The sequence below is a fragment of the Hypanus sabinus genome, unplaced genomic scaffold, assembly GCF_030144855.1.
Source record: "Hypanus sabinus isolate sHypSab1 unplaced genomic scaffold, sHypSab1.hap1 scaffold_124, whole genome shotgun sequence".
In the NCBI taxonomy this organism is placed as follows: Eukaryota; Metazoa; Chordata; class Chondrichthyes; order Myliobatiformes; family Dasyatidae; genus Hypanus; species Hypanus sabinus.
The window spans coordinates 499,450-516,675 of NW_026779303.1; the positions used below are offsets into that span (position 1 = coordinate 499,450).

At 45.8% G+C, this 17,226-nt stretch overlaps 2 protein-coding genes across 2 annotated transcripts in view; one reads left to right on the plus strand and one right to left on the minus strand.

Annotated features, from left to right (window-relative positions):
- LOC132386637 (zinc finger protein 271-like) overlaps positions 1 to 17,226 on the minus strand; it is an 89,402-nt gene that overhangs the window by 62,947 nt on the left and 9,229 nt on the right. The window contains exons 5-6 of the mRNA XM_059958932.1: positions 15,759 to 15,937; positions 7,305 to 7,389 (exon numbers count right to left, since the gene is read on the minus strand). Of these exons, the coding sequence (XP_059814915.1) occupies positions 7,305 to 7,389; positions 15,759 to 15,937 (264 nt within the window). The remainder of the gene's footprint in view (positions 1 to 7,304; positions 7,390 to 15,758; positions 15,938 to 17,226) is intronic.
- LOC132386647 (NACHT, LRR and PYD domains-containing protein 3-like) lies at positions 3,445 to 14,715 on the plus strand. The gene is made up of 8 exons (XM_059958957.1): positions 3,445 to 3,705; positions 3,803 to 3,868; positions 9,957 to 11,638; positions 12,641 to 12,727; positions 12,875 to 13,045; positions 13,201 to 13,371; positions 13,527 to 13,694; positions 13,859 to 14,715. Exons 3-8 carry the CDS (start codon positions 10,962 to 10,964, stop codon positions 13,944 to 13,946), a joined length of 1,362 nt encoding a protein of 453 aa, XP_059814940.1. The 5' UTR covers positions 3,445 to 3,705; positions 3,803 to 3,868; positions 9,957 to 10,961; the 3' UTR covers positions 13,947 to 14,715.

The following is a 17,226-nucleotide window of genomic DNA, read 5'->3' on the forward strand; positions in this document are numbered from 1 at the left end:
ATTAAACTGTCAGATTGTAAATTGGGTCAACTGGCTTCACTGCGGTACTGCTGGTCTGGTCTCCGCCTAAGTTCCTGCACAATAAGTGGCTGATTTGTCATAGTCATAGAAAAGTACAGCACAGAAATAGGCCATTTGGCCCATCTATTCCATGCCAGACTACTTAAACTGCCTATTCCCATTGGCCTGCACTGGGCCATAGTGTTCTATACCCTTATCATTCATGTATCTATCTAGACTACTCTTAACCATTTGTGCCACTTGCGCTGCTAGCTCAGTCCACACTCTCACCACCCTTTGATTGAAGAAGTTTCCCCTCATGTGTCCCTTAAACTTTTCACCACTCATCCTTTACTGAAGACCTCTTGTTGTAGTACTTCTTTACTTTGTTGCAGAATGTCTGCTTGCATTTTCCTTATCTATACCCGTCATGATTTTGTGTACCTCTATCAAATCTCCCCTCAGTTTTCTGCATTCCAAGGCATAATGTGTTCAATCTTTTCCTGTCACTCAGGTCCTCCAGTCCCGCAACATCCTTGTAATTTTTTTCTGTACTCTTCCAAACTTCTTTACATCCGTCCTGTAAGTCGGTGACCGGTAATGCACAGAATCTCAAAATTAGGCCTCAACAACGTCTTACACACATTCAACATCATATCTTACCTCCTGTACTCAATATTTTCATTTATGAAGGCTTGTGTGCCAAATACTTTCTTTCCGATCCATCTACCTTTTCTGCCACTGTTAAGGAGTCGTGGACCTGTATTCCCAGATCACTTTGTTCTACCACACTACTCAGTGCCCTACTAGTCACTGAAGAAGATCGACCCTGCTTGGTCATTCGAAACTACAACATGTTGCACTTGTCTGCATTAAATTCCATCGGTCATTTTTCAGCCCATTTCTCAACCGGTTTAGACACCACTGCAAGCTTTGGTCATCTTCCTCACTCTCCACTACACGTTCCCACTCTTGGTGTCATCAGCAAATTTGCTGATCCAGTTAATCACATTTTCGCCAGATTGTTGATATAGATGACAAAGACAATGGACCCAGCACCGATCCCAGGCAGTGATTCAACCATCTATAACCACTCTGTCTTCTTCCAAAAAGCCAGTGTCAAATCCAATTTACCATTTTACCTTGAATGCGGAGCAAATAAACTTTCTTGACAACCTTCCTATGCAATACCTTGTCAAATGCCGTGCGAAAGTCCATGCAGACAAGACCCACTTCCATTGATTCATCAACTTTCCCAGTAACTTCCTTGGAAAAACTTTAATATTGGTTGGACATGAACTACCATGCACAAAGCTGATATCTCATGACCCCAAAAATCAATAGGTTGTCCGAAAAGAACATATATATCAGGAAAACCTTTTGGTGAGCCATTTTACATTATTAGGTAGCCTACTTTCATATTTCATATTTTGTATACTTACAGCTTATTTGTTGTTTTCTGCTGGTTAGTAAAAGCTTCCCAGTCCTCCAGCTTTCCAATATATTTTGCTATATTCTATGTCCTCTCCTGTGCATTTGCACTGATATTGACTTCCTCATCAGCCACTGTTGCTCATCCTCCCTCTGGTATAATTTTTCATCTTTGGGATTATCAACCTCTACCTGCACCTTCCGAATCCCTCCCAGAATCTTCATCTATTCCTGCTTTGCTGTTGCCTCTGCTAGTGTCCTCTTCCAATTTGGTTTTGCTCAACTCCTCTCACATGCCTCTGTAATTCCTTTATTCCACTGTAATATGTATACATCTAACTTTTACCTTCTCCCTCTCAAACTGCTGTGTGAGTTCTGCTATTTGCTGATCACTGCCTCTTAAGGGTTTATTTAGCTGAAGCTCCCCAATCAAATCTGGTGCAATACACTACACAGACTCAAGATAAGCCGTTCCTATAGTGGGCTCAACCACAGGCTTCAATCAAAAGCCATCTCAGAGGCATTCTATGAATTATCTCTCTTGGGATTCAGCACCAACCTGATTTTCCAAAGCTACCTGCATATTGAAATTCCCCATGACTATTTTAACATGCCTCTTCTCTCTCCCACTGGAATTTGTAGCTCACATCCTGGTTACTGTTCCATCAGGGTCATTTTCAGGGTCCTATGCAGTTACTTAACATCTACATCGTCCAATCCGATTTCACCTCTTTATAAGGACTTTTATTTTCATGACAACAGAGTCAACACAACCCTTTCACCCACCTGCCTACACTTCTGGTGAAATATTTATCCTTGGATGTAATCACCAAAATATGATCTTCTTTCATCCAGAATTCAGTGATGCCCACCATCCATTTTTGCTCTCTCGCTCTCCCCTCACTTCCATTCTTGTAGTCACATCTTTTTGATGTAATGTTGCACATTGATGGACAAGTAAATTAATCATGTTGAATATTCTGCAGGTTGTCAGTGAATCCTTATCCTTACTGGCGGGGTCCTGAATTACTCCTGTGAACTGTGTTTTTGAAAAAGAGAGGGAGTTGTTGTTGAACCGCGGACACTGTGTGTGCGTGTGTGTGTGTGTGTGTGTGGGTGTGTGTGAGAGAGAGAGAGACTGACTGACTGACTGCTCGGAGATGGTGTTATGATTTCTCTGCAAGCTTGTTTACACTTTTACAAGGACATTGCCTGCTTGTGAGTTCTTACGGAGAGAGAGCAGTGAGCAGCTCGTGGGTCGCCATGGTGACCGAGGGCGGCATTATTTGGTGGACAGCTGGAGTTCAGCACAGTGAGATAAATAGGAGGTCCGTTGATAGACCTACAGACACATGGTTTTGGACGCTGAATGAGCTTTGTTGTGGCCACAGAAAAGGTGGGTTTTGTAGGATCGATAAGGAGAATCGAACAGTGGCTCTCACAGTGTGAAAAAGGTGTGACCGGTGGGGGGGGGGGGTTATTCGTGTGTCCAACCCTCGCCTGTGTGAATAATTCCATGACAGAATGGTCCCCTTTGTTGCGGTCACAATCGGTGACTTCCAAAGGATTTCGGAGGACAACAGGATGATCGATGGCGTCATAACCTGAAGACTCAAAACTCTCCCTCTCTTTCTCTCCATCACTACTTAACTCAATACCACGAACTGAACTGAACTTCATTCATCATCAGAAGACTGCATCCATTTACCCCTAGGATTGAAGAAACTTGGTTTTCCTGTTTCCACACTTATATATACTAACTATATATATTGCTAACCTGTTTGATATATCTGCATTTATATTAATGTATTGCGTAGTTACTAATAAATAGCATTAGTTTATAGCAAAACCAGACTCTACGGTATTTTCTATTTCTGTTGGTTTTTTAACCAGTCACGGGGTACGTGACACTTCCACAATATTGATTTAGAATTTCCTTCAGTAATGGTTTCTCTTTTAATGACTGAACTCAGAGAGGATGAGGCAGCAGCCCAGTGACTGCATCTGTTCTGAAGCTACCGGGACCAAGAACAGATATTTTCCTGCACATTCTCCATGTCTGTCCGTCTGCTCCATAATAAATTCATTTTTTCCTTTTGTAGAAAGTCACTGAACTGACAGAGAAGGGAAACCGGACAGAGAGTTCCAGACTCTTCCTCAGTTTGGTGATTGGCAAAGGCTCCCGGGCCCGGAGGGCGATGTGGGAATCCTTTCTGATGTGGAGGACTGAGTTACCGAAGTTGGACAGAATACTGAGGGAAATACAGGAACTCGGTATGTTAAAACAACACACTGAACACACAGGCACATTGAAATAAACAGGTTTATTTATTCGAGCTCTGTTTTCATGGACATATTTTGATTCAAACAGGTCCGGATCCACAGGAATACATGAACATCGGCCAAGTGTTATCTGAGTTACCTACTGAACTGCTTGGTGAGTGATGAAATTGTCAGTTCAAACCGCATCTCAGAATTTTGACTGTGACTTGGTGGAATCTGGGAAGGAAAATTCACCATTAATCACTCACTGATCTCTGGTTTCAAGTTACAATTCAGAGAATCTCTCATTGCAACCTGAATATTCTACATTGTATTTTACTATTAATCCAACTGTTGGTTCTGGTGAAGCCTTCACTCCAGGTCCTCACGTTCTAGTAATCCCCACACACTTCTGACAGGCTCCTGATACACTTTATGACCCAGTCCAGGTGACTTTTCTATCTTCAGACCTTTCATCTTCCAAGCCCCTTTTCCTTTGTAATAGCACTACACACAATTCTGATCACTGACGTTCTTCACCTTTTGTAATTCCGCTAGCGACTTGCACAGAGCTTGTCTGGCATTTCCTTTTCACCCGCTACTGCAACTACAGCATCATTTTTCAGGGTTCCCATACAGCCCCTCCTCTCTTTTTTACTCTTTATATATCTGGGAACGAAAAAAATGACTTTAGTATCCTTTCTTATATTATTGACCATATCCTTGCATTTCATGCACATTCATGTATAACTTGGAGCACCTTTAGCATAGTTGCCCCCGACATGACCCAGACAGTAAATTCCAGGCACCTGCAACTCTGTGAAAAAAACTACCCACAATTGCTGTAAATTTACCCCATCTCACCTTAACCAAATCCCCTCTGGTATTAGACACAGGTCTTAAGTAAAAAATAACAAACAAAATACAGGCTGTCGACCCAAACTCTTATCTCTCAAACCTGTACACCTCTGTCAGATCTCTGTTCTACCACCAGGGTAAACAAACCAAGTTTATCAAACTTCTACTTGTAGCACATGCCACCGAATCCAGGCAACACCCGATGAACCTGTTCTGCACCCTCTCCAATCCTTCCAAGAGCTGGACAATCAGGTGTATAAAATTCTCCAGATTCTCCCTAAAACCATAAGATCCAGGAGCAGAATTAAGCTATTCGGCTCAGTGAATTTGCTCTTCAATTCCTCTCTACCCCATTACCACAGTAAACGTTGACACTCTACCTCATCAGGAACATATCGACTTGCATTTTAAATATACCCAATGTCATGTCTTCCATAATTTCACAGATTCACCGCCCGCCAGCCAAGAAATTTCTCCCAGTGTGGGTCCCCGCCAGCCAGGACAATTCACACAGTTCCCAGGCATGTTAATATTCTGTATGAGCCTCCCATGTGGGGCCTTGTCAAAGACTCTACCAATATACAAGTAGACAACATCCATGTGTAATCAGGTTGGCAAGACGCTAACCCCACCCAAAGCCTTGCTGCTGAACCCCAAACCACCTCAAATATTCTTTCTTTCATACTCCCATGGGGGCAGAAGATATAAAAGGCTTAAGGACACCAGCCTCAAGGACAGCTTTAATTCTGCATTTATAAGACTACTGTTATTATTGGCTCTTAATAATAAGACCATTTTTTAATATGTAAATTGCAGCATCGTGCATCTTGTAACTAATTACAACTCACTTAGATAACCACAATATACTCACAGGAGAGCAGAAAGAATACCGGTCGGGTATGAACAACAGAAAACAGATTATGTAATTCTACTTCAAACTCTGTGGAAAGCAGAAATCTTTCAGTGTTTTACTGTCTATCAAAAAACATTTGTTTCTCTCCCCCACATGGTTAAGAGATATTCCAAGTATATATAAGATTCATCCAATATTTGTGAAATTTCCACACAATCTGATGAATCATTGGTGGAAAATAATCGTCCTATTAACTACCATGAAGGAACAACCACCATTATCAAAATAAATTGAGGGATTTTCCAGAGTGATTCACTGAACCCACCATGGCTTTGTCTAGCTTTAAACCCGCTCATTATTCACTGAAACGGACAAAAATCAGGTATCAAATCAGAAGAAAATACGAATTGTACCTTGAGACAGCTATATATTGGTGCTTTGAAATTATTTGCTCTTGCTAAAGCTAAAACAAATAATTCAAATAATGGAACTAATTTCCAAATATATATAAGGATGAACTTCAGACTAGAAAAGTGCAGAACGTTAAACATAAAGAAAGGTGCAATAGAGCCAGTAGAATTTCAAACAGAGCATCAGAAAAGCAAAGCAACAGAATATGAAACATATATTTAGGGTATCAATTAGCAAAGAAAATAGATCATCGTGTGATAAAGGAAAACCTTACAACAAAATTTACTTCAAGGCTGAAGAAGATCTGAATTTACATTAAGGATCAAGAAAATCTGCCAAACAGAGCTGAACAGTAAAAATATAACAAAGGTTGTAAACACTCACTGTGCCCATATTGACATATAATTTTGGTACAGTATCCTGGTCTGAAGCAGATCTGGAAAATATGCAAAGAAAAATAAGAAATAACAATTTGTAGAAAACACCATGTGCACTGGAGCGCACTTAGATTGATATGCAAGAGGACAGTATGAGGATGATGAAGGACAGATCTAAAAAAATGAGACAACAGCCAGATAAAAATTCTCAGAATCAGGGTTAATATCACGGACACATGTCGTGAAAATTGTTTTTCTGTGCCAGCAGCACAATTACGTGTGCATGTGTGGTGAGCGTGTATTTATGTATACAATTATAGGGATAGAATTGTATCAGCGTGAATTAATCAGTCTGATGGCCTGGTGGGAGAAGCTGTCCTGGAGTCTGTCGGTCCTGGCTTTGATGCTGCGGTACCGTTTCCCGGATGCTATCAGCTGGAATAGTTTGTGGGTGGCGCGACTTGGGTACAGGATGATCCTTCGGGCCCTTTTTACCCCCGTCTATGAAATTACCTGAATAATAGGAAGTTCACAACTACAGATGTGCTGGACTGTCCGCACCACTCTCTGTAGAGTTCTGCGATTGAGAGAAGTACAGTTCCCATACCAGGCAATGATGCAGCCAACGATGCTTTCAGTTGTGGCCCTGTAGAAAATCATTAGCATTTGGGGTCCATACCAAACTTCATCAACCATCTGAGGTGAAAGAGTTGCTGTTGAGCCTTTTTTCACCACACAGCTGGTGTGTACAGACCACGTGAGGTCCTCAGTGATGTGAAAGCTGTTTACCCTCTCAACCCCAGATCCACTGGTGTCAATAGTGGTTAGCCTGTCTCCAGTCCTCTTGTTTCTGTGACATTGCAACCAGCTCCTTTGTTTTTGCAACATAGACGGACAAGTTGCTTTCTTGACACCAGTGTGTCAGGGTGATCACTTCTCAACATAATCATACATCACATAATCATACATGATTATGATTTGAGATTTGGCCAATAAATATAGTATCATCTACAACACAATCATGCGTATACAGAGAGTAAAGGAGGGAGCACAGGACTCAGCCCTGAGGGGCTCCTGTGTTGAGGGACGGAAGTGAAGGAGCCCACTCTTACCACTTGCCGGTGATCCGGCAGGAACTCCAGGATCCAGCTGCAGAAGGCAGGCTCAAGGCTGATGTCTCTGAGCTTCTTGTCAAACCTGGAGGGAATGGAGGTATTGATTGCTGAATTGTAGTTCAAGAACAGCATTCTCACATAAACATCCCTCTTCTCCAGATGTTTAAGGTGGTGTGCAGAACAGTGACTATTGTGTCATCTGACGTTCGGTTGTGTCAGTAGATGAATTGTAGTTGGTCCAGTGTGGGTGACAGCATGCGGCAGATCTAGTCCTTGACCCGCCTCTCAAAGCATTTGCTTATTTTTGAGGTGAGAGCGACAGGACGCCAGACGTTCAGACATGTTGCCTTCGTAGTTTTAGGTACAGGGACAATGGTGGATGTTTTGAAGCAGGACGGCACTCTACACTTGGAGAGGGAGAGATTAAAAATATCCGTAAACTCACCAGCCATTTGCGCCGTGCACATCCTGAGTACCCGCCCTGGGATGTCGTCCGGTCCCGCAGGCTTGCAACTGTCCACTCATTGGAAACACATGCGAACTTCAGCCTCAGAGATGACCAATGTGCAGGTCGCTTTGTCAGCTCTCCTCGGGGCCTCAGTGTTGGCGATATTGAACCGAGCGTATAAAAGATTTGGCTCATCTGGGAGAGATGCAGCGATGCTTGGCTTTGAAGTCCACGATGGTGTGCAGACCTTACTCTAAGCTGTGTGTGTTGTTGGAGGAGAGTTGTGCCTGAATCCTGTCTCGGTATTGCCGTTTCGCTGTCTGGCTGATATTCCACAAATCGGAGCTGCATTTCTTGAGCTCCTGCTGATTACGAACAATGTAAGCTGTCAGTCATGCAATACGTGCTGTTCGCACGGAACTGCTGTTGCAGCATTTCTGGTTTGGGCAGTCCTGACCGGTTTCTGGTGGAAAACATCACCCTCTGTGATAATAACACACAGGTGTGTGTGTGTGTGTGTGTGTGTGTGCGAACGTACGTACTGGATGACGGCACGATCGTTGCTGACTGTGGGGGCCAATGCTGGATCTGCACACCCGGGAGCAGTTGGAACACGGATGTCGCTGGGAGTCGGGCATTTCGGTAGTTGGATCCTTCTTGCATCTCCTCCTCTTTCCAGCAGTCGCTCTTCTGGGTTCCTCTGAATTTTTGGTTTTTCCGTGGACAACCTCCATATTTGCCTGAGAGAGCTGTTGCTTAATTTGGTCCTTGTATCTCTTGCGTTGGACACCACCATCTCTCTTGCCCTGAGTGAGTTCTCCTTAGATACTGCTTTCGGTAACCTGGAATTGTCCATGCGAGGCACGTGGCCTGTCCAGTGGAGCTGGCTGAGCAGCAAAATGGCATCAGGGCCTGAAAGTTGTGCATGTAGAGTTATGCATGACTGCGTGATTATATGAAATGTTAAATTAAATAAGTTGTACAGAAATGGAAATAAAAAAAGTGATTTGTGAGGCACTATCGAGGGGTTGAATGTCCATTAGGAAACTGGATGGCAGAGGTGAAGTTGTACCTGAATCGTTGAGTGTGTGACTTACTCTGATCCTGTGCAGTGGTCCCCATGAACCAGACGGCGATGCAGCCAGTTACAATGCCCAGTTACAAATTCGAGTGATTTTGGAAATTCCTGATAGCCACTGTTGTGTCTTCTTTGTAGCTGTATTGATATATTGGCTCCAGGTTTGATCCTCAGAGATATTGACAGCCAGCAATTTAAAATTGCTCACTCTTTCCACTTCTGATCCCTCTATGAGGATTGCTGTGTTGTGTACCCTCACCTTGCCTTTTCTGAAATCCACAATTAGCTCTAAGGATAGATTTTCATCAACACAAGGGGGATTCAGCACTCCATACAAGCATATGCAAATATGATCATGGGTAGACATTGCTGAATGGAAATGAAGGGGTCAGGACATCCATGGTCGACTTTGACAGACGGAGGCCTCATAAGACAGCGCCCCACACCGCCACAGCAAGACTGATGAGTAGCAGTTGCCAAGACTTCACCACCCTCTCCACATAAACAATGTCCATCACTGAGACAGACGCTTCTGGCTTCTTCCAATAACAGAGATTTCACCTTTCCACCAATCCTCCATCACTGCGATTGAAAACTACCCATTTTCTTTCTTGTCATTCTGATGGGTTATCGATCCGCATGTCACTGTGATTCTCCCCCACCCGCTGCCCGACTTGAGTATTTTCCACATATTCTGCTCTTGTTGTGATGTAAGAGCAATGGACTCCCCAGTGTGCAGCTTTGCCAAAATTCACAGTGTCCTTCTCTCCATATTTCCATGCCAGATCAACATTAACATCATCTGTTAATGATGCAAGCAATGCTTGAAATATAGTGAAATGTTGTTGCAACGGGAGTGCAGTCAGGATTGGAATAGGATATCAGGGGAAAGTTCACCTTCACAAATAACTAGTATCAGAATATGAGAAATGGACATTTTCTGAGACATCCATCGCTGTCAATTCCGGTGTCTGTGAACAGAATTTTACTTTCTGCCTAATATCCATGTAAGCATTGAATTAATTCATGTAATCTCAAACACTGAATGTTGAAATGCAGTTATAATATTCTTTGTCCGTTGAACCATTTAACATTTTGACTATGTTCTCTGTTCCCATGGAAGATGTTCAACAGAAACACAAGGAGACTCTGCGGGCACAAACTGAAACACTGAGAGTGAACACGATCCTGATGAGGGAGAAGGTGACGGTTTTCCAGCTGGTTGACCGATACGCTGAGCTCACGGTCATTTCTACTGTTCGAGATCGGAGACTGGTGGAACATGAGCTGCTGGCAAGAGGCAGAGACCACGAGGAGTGGAGACAGAAACATCTCCGCAGAGAGCTGGAAAAAATCCGGACTGATCAGTTACTCCAGAGCAGCTTTTCCCGGAGTAAATCTAAAACTGGGAATTCAGCAGCAGTGGCTGGAATCCCGGGGATAGGGAAAACAACAATGGTACAAAAGATTGTTTATGACTGGGCCACGGGGAAAATATACGAACAATTCCAGTTTTTCTTCAGTTTCAAATTCCGGGATTTAAACACCATTAACTGTCGAATAAACCTGAGGGAACTGATTCTGGATCAGTATCCTTACTTTGGGAATATCCTGAGAGAGGTCTGGAAGAACCCAGAGGGATTGCTGTTTATATTCGATGGTTTGGACGAATTCAAACACAGAATCGATTTTGCTGACAGTCGGAGAGATACAGAACCCAAGCACCAGTGCCCAGATCCCGAGTGGTGGTGTGAAGTGTCTGACATTGTGTACAGTTTAATCCAGGGCAAGCTGCTCCCAGGGTGTTCAGTGCTGGTGACCACCCGTCCCACTGCGTTACATTTATTGGAAAAGGCAGAGATCAGTGTCTGGGCTGAAATCCTGGGATTGTTTGGTGAGGAAAGGAAGGAATATTTCAGCAGGCATTTTGAAGATCAGACGGTGGCGGCAGCTGTTTTCAAATATGTGAAGGAGAACGAGATCCTGTACACCATGAGCTACAACCCCTCCTACTGCTGGAGTTCCCAAGACCATCACCCAACTGTACTCCTACTATATTTACAACATCCTGAAAAACCACGGCCGTGAGATTGAGAACCCCCGTGATGTGTTACTCAGGGTTGGTCAGATGGCCTTCAGAGGAGTGTCCGAGAAGAAGATTGTGTTTACAGATGATGATTTGATCAACCACAATCTGCAGCCTTCCCAGTTCCTGTCCGGGTTCCTGATGGAGCTTTTGGAGAGAGAGGATTCTGCCCGGTGTGTGGTGTACACATTCCCACACCTCACCATCCAAGAGTTTGTAGCTGCAGTCGCACAATTCCTGAATCCATATCCCGGGGATATCCTGATATTCCTCAATGAAGCCCACAACACGACAGATGGACGATTTGAGGTATTTCTTCGTTTTGTTGCTGGCCTCTCCTCCCCAATGACAGCTCGGGGCCTGGAAGAGTTTCTGGGTCCATTTCCTCATGAAACAACCTGCCAGGTGATTGACTGGGTGAAGAAGAAGGTTAAACACCAGAGTTCAAACACAGAGAGTGAAGCTGGTAAAAGGAGCCTCCTGAACACATTGCACTATCTGTTTGAGTCTCAGAATCTTGGACTGGCTCAGGCCACACTGGAATCAATGGAATCACTTTCATTCCGTGGAATGACACTGACCCCGATTGACTGCGCGGTCCTGTCTTATGTCATCGGACTCCGTGACACAATAAAACACCTCGACCTGGAGTACTGCCTTGTTCAGAGTGAAGGAATCCAGCGGCTGGGACCCAGGCTGCACAAGTGCCAGGATTTGAGGTAACTTGACTTATCTATCACTCTGTTCCATTGTGTTGTTTCAATGTCAAGGGATTTGGTTAAAACTGTAGTAACTGAGGTTCTGAAAAATTGTGACAAATGCCCTAGTGATTGGCCACTAATTCCCCAAGTACAGGAGGTTTCTGTGATTCCTTGTGAAGGGCTGTTAGAGACTTTGTCAGTTCTGAGAACACCGGCCTTTGGTTTAATGATAATAAATCACAGGAATGGCCGTGTTTCTCGCTGCCTGTGACACGTCCATTGACAATGTTCCTTCTCACTGTTACTGACACCCAGACCGACACTGACTGCAGCAGGTGGGTCAGAGATTCACACTCCCTTCCCGGTGAGGGACAAGAGACAGTCCTCAGACTGTCCCAGTGAGAAGGAAAGAAATACCATTGTGAGATTGTCCTCCCCTGCCCTTCCTCTTGTGTGACTATCACCATCAGGCCACCTGTGTGACTGTGCTCACTACCAGATACCCAGACCCCATGGGCAAATCTTCTCTCCCGACTGTGGGCCTCAGTTCAGACCCACCTCTTCCATGAAATCTTTTTCTGTATCCTCTCGTCTTGTAGGATTAACTTTTCCCATCCTCCTTCCTCCTGTGGGATCTCTCTTCCCATCGAGTTTTCCTCAGGTGCGGTCTCTTCCACCATTCCCATTGACAGTCTCCCAGTCATAAATTTTCCACACTGTGGGACTTTCTTCCATCATTCCTCCCTGCTGCTTCTGATGCTCCCAGGCCAATAACACTTCTCTAACCGTCAGAAATGAGACAGAATATGTGTATTTTACAGGATCACACCAACAGATTAAATTACTGATACTCGGTGAATACCCTGGAGCTGGGCAGAGAGGGACGTTGACAGTGATGGGAACACTGATCAGTGATTTACTGAAGGGTATAGTGGTTCCTGAAATACCTGATTGAGAGTAATTCCCTCAGACCCTCATCAATTCATCAATTTGTTTAGCAATCTGTCTGTTTGTGTTTAGACTTGCGGGGAATGAACTGGGAGATTCAGGAGTGAAACTGGTGTCTGCGGCTCTGAGGAACCCGGAGTGTAAAATACAGAGACTGGGGTAAGTACCAGTCTGTGGGAGATTGTGTTTACAGTCACTGAGAGTCTGACACTGAACATTAATGTGAACAGTAATTGAGATACAGATAAACTCTGGGAATTTGTACCACCTCCTCTCTCTGTGTCCTTCACCTTTTCTCATCTCCAGGTTGGACAATATCGATCTCACAGTTTCTGGTGCCGAGAATCTTGCCTCTGCTCTCAAAACAAACCGATCACTGATGGATCTGAACATGGGTCGTAATAAACTGGGAGATTCAGGAGTGAAACTGGTGTTTGTGACTCTGAGGAACCCGGAGTGTAAAATACAGAAACTGTGGTAAGTACCAGACTGTGGGAGATTGTGTTTACAGTCACTGGGTGTCTGACACTGAACATCAATGTGATCAGTAATTGTGTTACTGATAAACACTGGGGATTTTTACCGTCTCGTATCTCACTGTGTCCTTCACCCTCACTTTCTCTCATCTGTAGGCTGAGAGATAACAGTCTCACAGATTCTGGTGTCGAGGATCTCGTCGCCGCTCTCAGTACAAACCCATCACTGACGGAGCTGGATCTGAGTGAAAATAAACTGGGAGATTCAGGAGTGAAACTGGTTTCTGCGGCTCTGAGGAACCCAGAGTGTAAAATACAGAAACTGCTGTAAGTACCAGACTGTGGGAGATTGTGTTTACAGTCACTGGGTGCCTGACACTGAACATTAATGTGATCAGTACTTGTGTTACTGATATGCACTGGGGATTTGTACCATCTCCTGTCTCTCTGTGTCCTTCACCCTCACTCTCTCTCATCTCCAGTCTGTACAATGTCGGTCTCAGGGATTCTGGCGCCGAGGATCTCGCCTTCGCTCTCATTACAAACTCATCACTGATGGTTCTGGACCTGGGATTAAACTCGCTCACAGACAGATCTGTCCCGGCTCTCCGCCGCGTCATACTGACCCTCCCGAGTCTGGGGCGGATCGGGTAAGTGCTTGTGTTAATGTTCAATGTGATGAAATATCAGCGGATCCGCGGGTTTTCTGGTGATATTTGTCTGTGAGTGTTGTTGAAACATTAACCCCGGTCCCCTGTTACTGACACTGTTGTGTAATCAGTTTATTTCATCTTTATTCTCCCATCTGTTTCAGGCTGCACTGGAATCGGTTCAGTCCAACAGGAGAGAGGGAACTGAGATCTCTGCAGGAACCCAGACCAGGACTGAGAGTGGAGTTGTGAAGATCTGAATGTGTGATCATCCCTGCTCGCTGGATGAGGACATGTTGGCCGATTTCCTGCAATACACGTTTAATTTCTAACTGTTCTAACAGATCCTGGCTTCAGCCGAGCTCTCTGTGATCTCAGAGGCGGTGCCGCAGTGACGTGATTCCACGTCCTATCCAGTTCAAACATTCCTTAATTTACATTTGTCATGATGAAATCAATAAACTGCTGTAACTTCCTGCATTGGTGTCGGACCTGAGTCTCACTAGGGGAGAAACAGTGACCTGGGGTTACTGCTGCCCCCCGCACTCGGTGAACTGCAATAATGGTTCTGAGCTCCTCACACTGGTACAGCAGCGTCTCAGAGACGAGGCGCCCACAGACAGTTAACATCTACTGTAATGTCAGACGTGATTTCACTGAGTTCCCAAGTACGAATGGGATGCGGGATGGAATACCGGCATTCAGCACAGGGTGAAGTTCCAACCGCATCGTCCCATCACACACTCCCGGGGTCAGACACAGAGTGAAGCTCCCTCAACATCATCCCATCACACACTGTCGGGGTTAGACTCAGAGTGAAGCTCCTTCCACACCTTCCATCAAACACTTCTGGGGCAGACACAGAGTGAAGCTACCTCAACACCGTCCCATCACACACTCCCGGGGTCAGACAGAGAGTGAAGCTACCTCAACACCGTCCCATCACACACTCCCGGGTTCAGACACGGGGAGAAAACACGTCTCTGCAGTGTGAGATATACCAAAAGAGTTCTTGAGCTGAAACAGATTACAAAGGACATTCTCATTGTGTTCACCTTGGAACTGTAGCATAGGGAACCACAAGCACACACACACACACTCAATGAAGTGGTACAGCTGCGCCTCAGTTCCAGGCTGAGATTGTCCAGTCCCCAGGATCTCTTCAGTCCCTATCCCCATCCAGGCTGACCACCGCTTCCTTGCACCCGAGATACACCCACTCTCCTGACCCCAGCCTTCCTGAGCACTCTCCTGGCTTTGCAGACAAAATTGACAAAAGAGATTGGAAGCTCATATACGGTATACTATCAGACCTGCATCCTCAATGGTCGGAAACAGCAGAGGGTCAGACACAGAGTGTATCACGCTCTCCACGGATCAGATACAGAGTGAAGATCCCTCTGCAATGTCGCATCACACAGTCTCTGGGTCAGACGCAGAGTGAAGCTTCCTCCGCATGGTACTATCACACAATCTCTGTGTCAGACAGAGAGTGTGGTTTACTCCACATCGTCCCATCAGAACCATCCAGGGTCAGACACTGAATGAAGCTCTTTTTAAATCATCCAATTACATACAACTGGGGGTCAGAAACACAGTAAATCTCCCTCTCCATTATCCCATCACACACTCCCGGGTTCTGAGACAGTGAAGTTCTCTCCGCACCATCCCATCGCACACTACCGGTGTCAGACACAGAGTGAACCTACCTACACCACGTCCCATTACACACTCACAGGGTCAGACATTGAGAGAATCTCTGTACACACCATGAAATAACCCACTACCGAGGTCAGACACTGAGAGAATTCCCTCCACACTGTATAATAACACAATCGCAGGTCAGACTTTGAGAAAATCTCCCTCCAGACTGTCCCATCGCACAATTCCTGTGTCAGACACAGAGTAAGGCTCCCTCCACATTCACCCATCACACACTGTTTTAGCGTGGAAGCTTCGTTTGGAGTTTTTCTGCCAGTTTGGACTGGGTTCGTTGACGGCTCCCAGCTGCAGCTGCTGGCAATTCTCCAGGAGACCGGTTTGCTCCAAACAACGGAGACAAACGCCATTGCTCTCCCATTAACATCGGAACAACGTCCCTCCTCTTTATCGTCGTGATTCTCGTTCGGTGTAGGAGCCGGAGCATCTGTTGAGAAGTCTCGACCTCTCACGGCCTGGAAGTTCTGCAGGACCGACGGAGCCTTTCCTGGCGCTGGAATTTCTGGTGCCGAGCCTGCAAGATACTGTCGAGTACAAACTTTTCAGGCCAGTCACTCAACTCGTTCCAGGACTTATAACCGACACATCCGTATATCTCTAGATTTGGACATAGTGTCAGCATGCCGGGCCGTTCTCCACGGAGTTGCAGGCCTTCGGGGAGTTGGATAAAGACGGCTGCATCTCCAGCCTCGGACAACGCCTTGTTTTGGTCGGTGAAAGGAGACCGCGAGTGCAATGTATTTTGAATCTAAGAACCGCCCTGCAAAATATATGTGGCGGCTCTGGAGGACTTGTTTGGGAAAGGTGGCATTTTGGCCACAGTGAATGAGTTCGGGAAGGCAGTGTTTTATCTAGAGAATGATGAGTTAGTACACCGGGATCTTAGTTGGGGGGATCACGGTGGAAAACATCCTTTTAAAGATGAAGCTGGTGACATGTCCACGCAGCGAATTGTCTTCGGACACGTTAAGCGTTTAATCCCCAACGAGGTCCTGCTTCCCGCACTAGACAGCTTGGGACAAGTACGGTCAGAGATAACTGACATCAGACTCAAATTTAAGAGACACACCCTCCGTAACGTAATCTCTTTCCGGCGTCAGGTGTTCATGCAGCTGGAAATGGAGGACGACGTTGAGGGCCGGTTTACTGTCCGGCCCGAGGGGGTAGACTATCAGGTGTATTGGAACTCTGAGCGCCCACGGTACCATGCGTGCGGGGTGGTGGGGCACTTTCGGAGGGACTGTCCTAGCACTCGAAAACCCAGGGAGTCCATTTCGGGAACCAGTGCCCCAGCTAACTCTGCCCCTGATCCCATCCCTGTTCCTACACCTGTGCCGGCCCCTGCTCCTGCTCCTGACCCTGTCTCTAACCCTGTCCCTGTTCCTACGTCTGTTCCAGTCTCTGCTACTACCCCTGTGGTTCAGGCGGGTGCTCCTGGGGCTACGTGCAGGAAGGTGGGGCACTTTCGGAGGGACTGTCCTAACACCCGAAACCTTAGGGTGTCCACTTGGGGCACCAGAGCCCCAGCTACCTCTGCCCCGATCCTATTCCTGTGCCTGCACCTGAGCCGACTCCTGCTTCCTGCTCCTATTCCTACGTCTGTTTCAGTCCCTGCCCCTGCCCCGTGGTTCAGATGGGGCACTTTCGGAGGGACTGTCCTAACACCCGAAACCCTAGGATGTCCACTTCGGGCACTAATTCTCCAGCTACCTCTGCCCCGATCCTATTCCTGTGCCTGCACCTGAGCCGACTCCTGCTTCCTGCTCCTATTCCTACGTCTGTTTCAGTCCCTGCCCCTGCCCCGTGGTTCAGG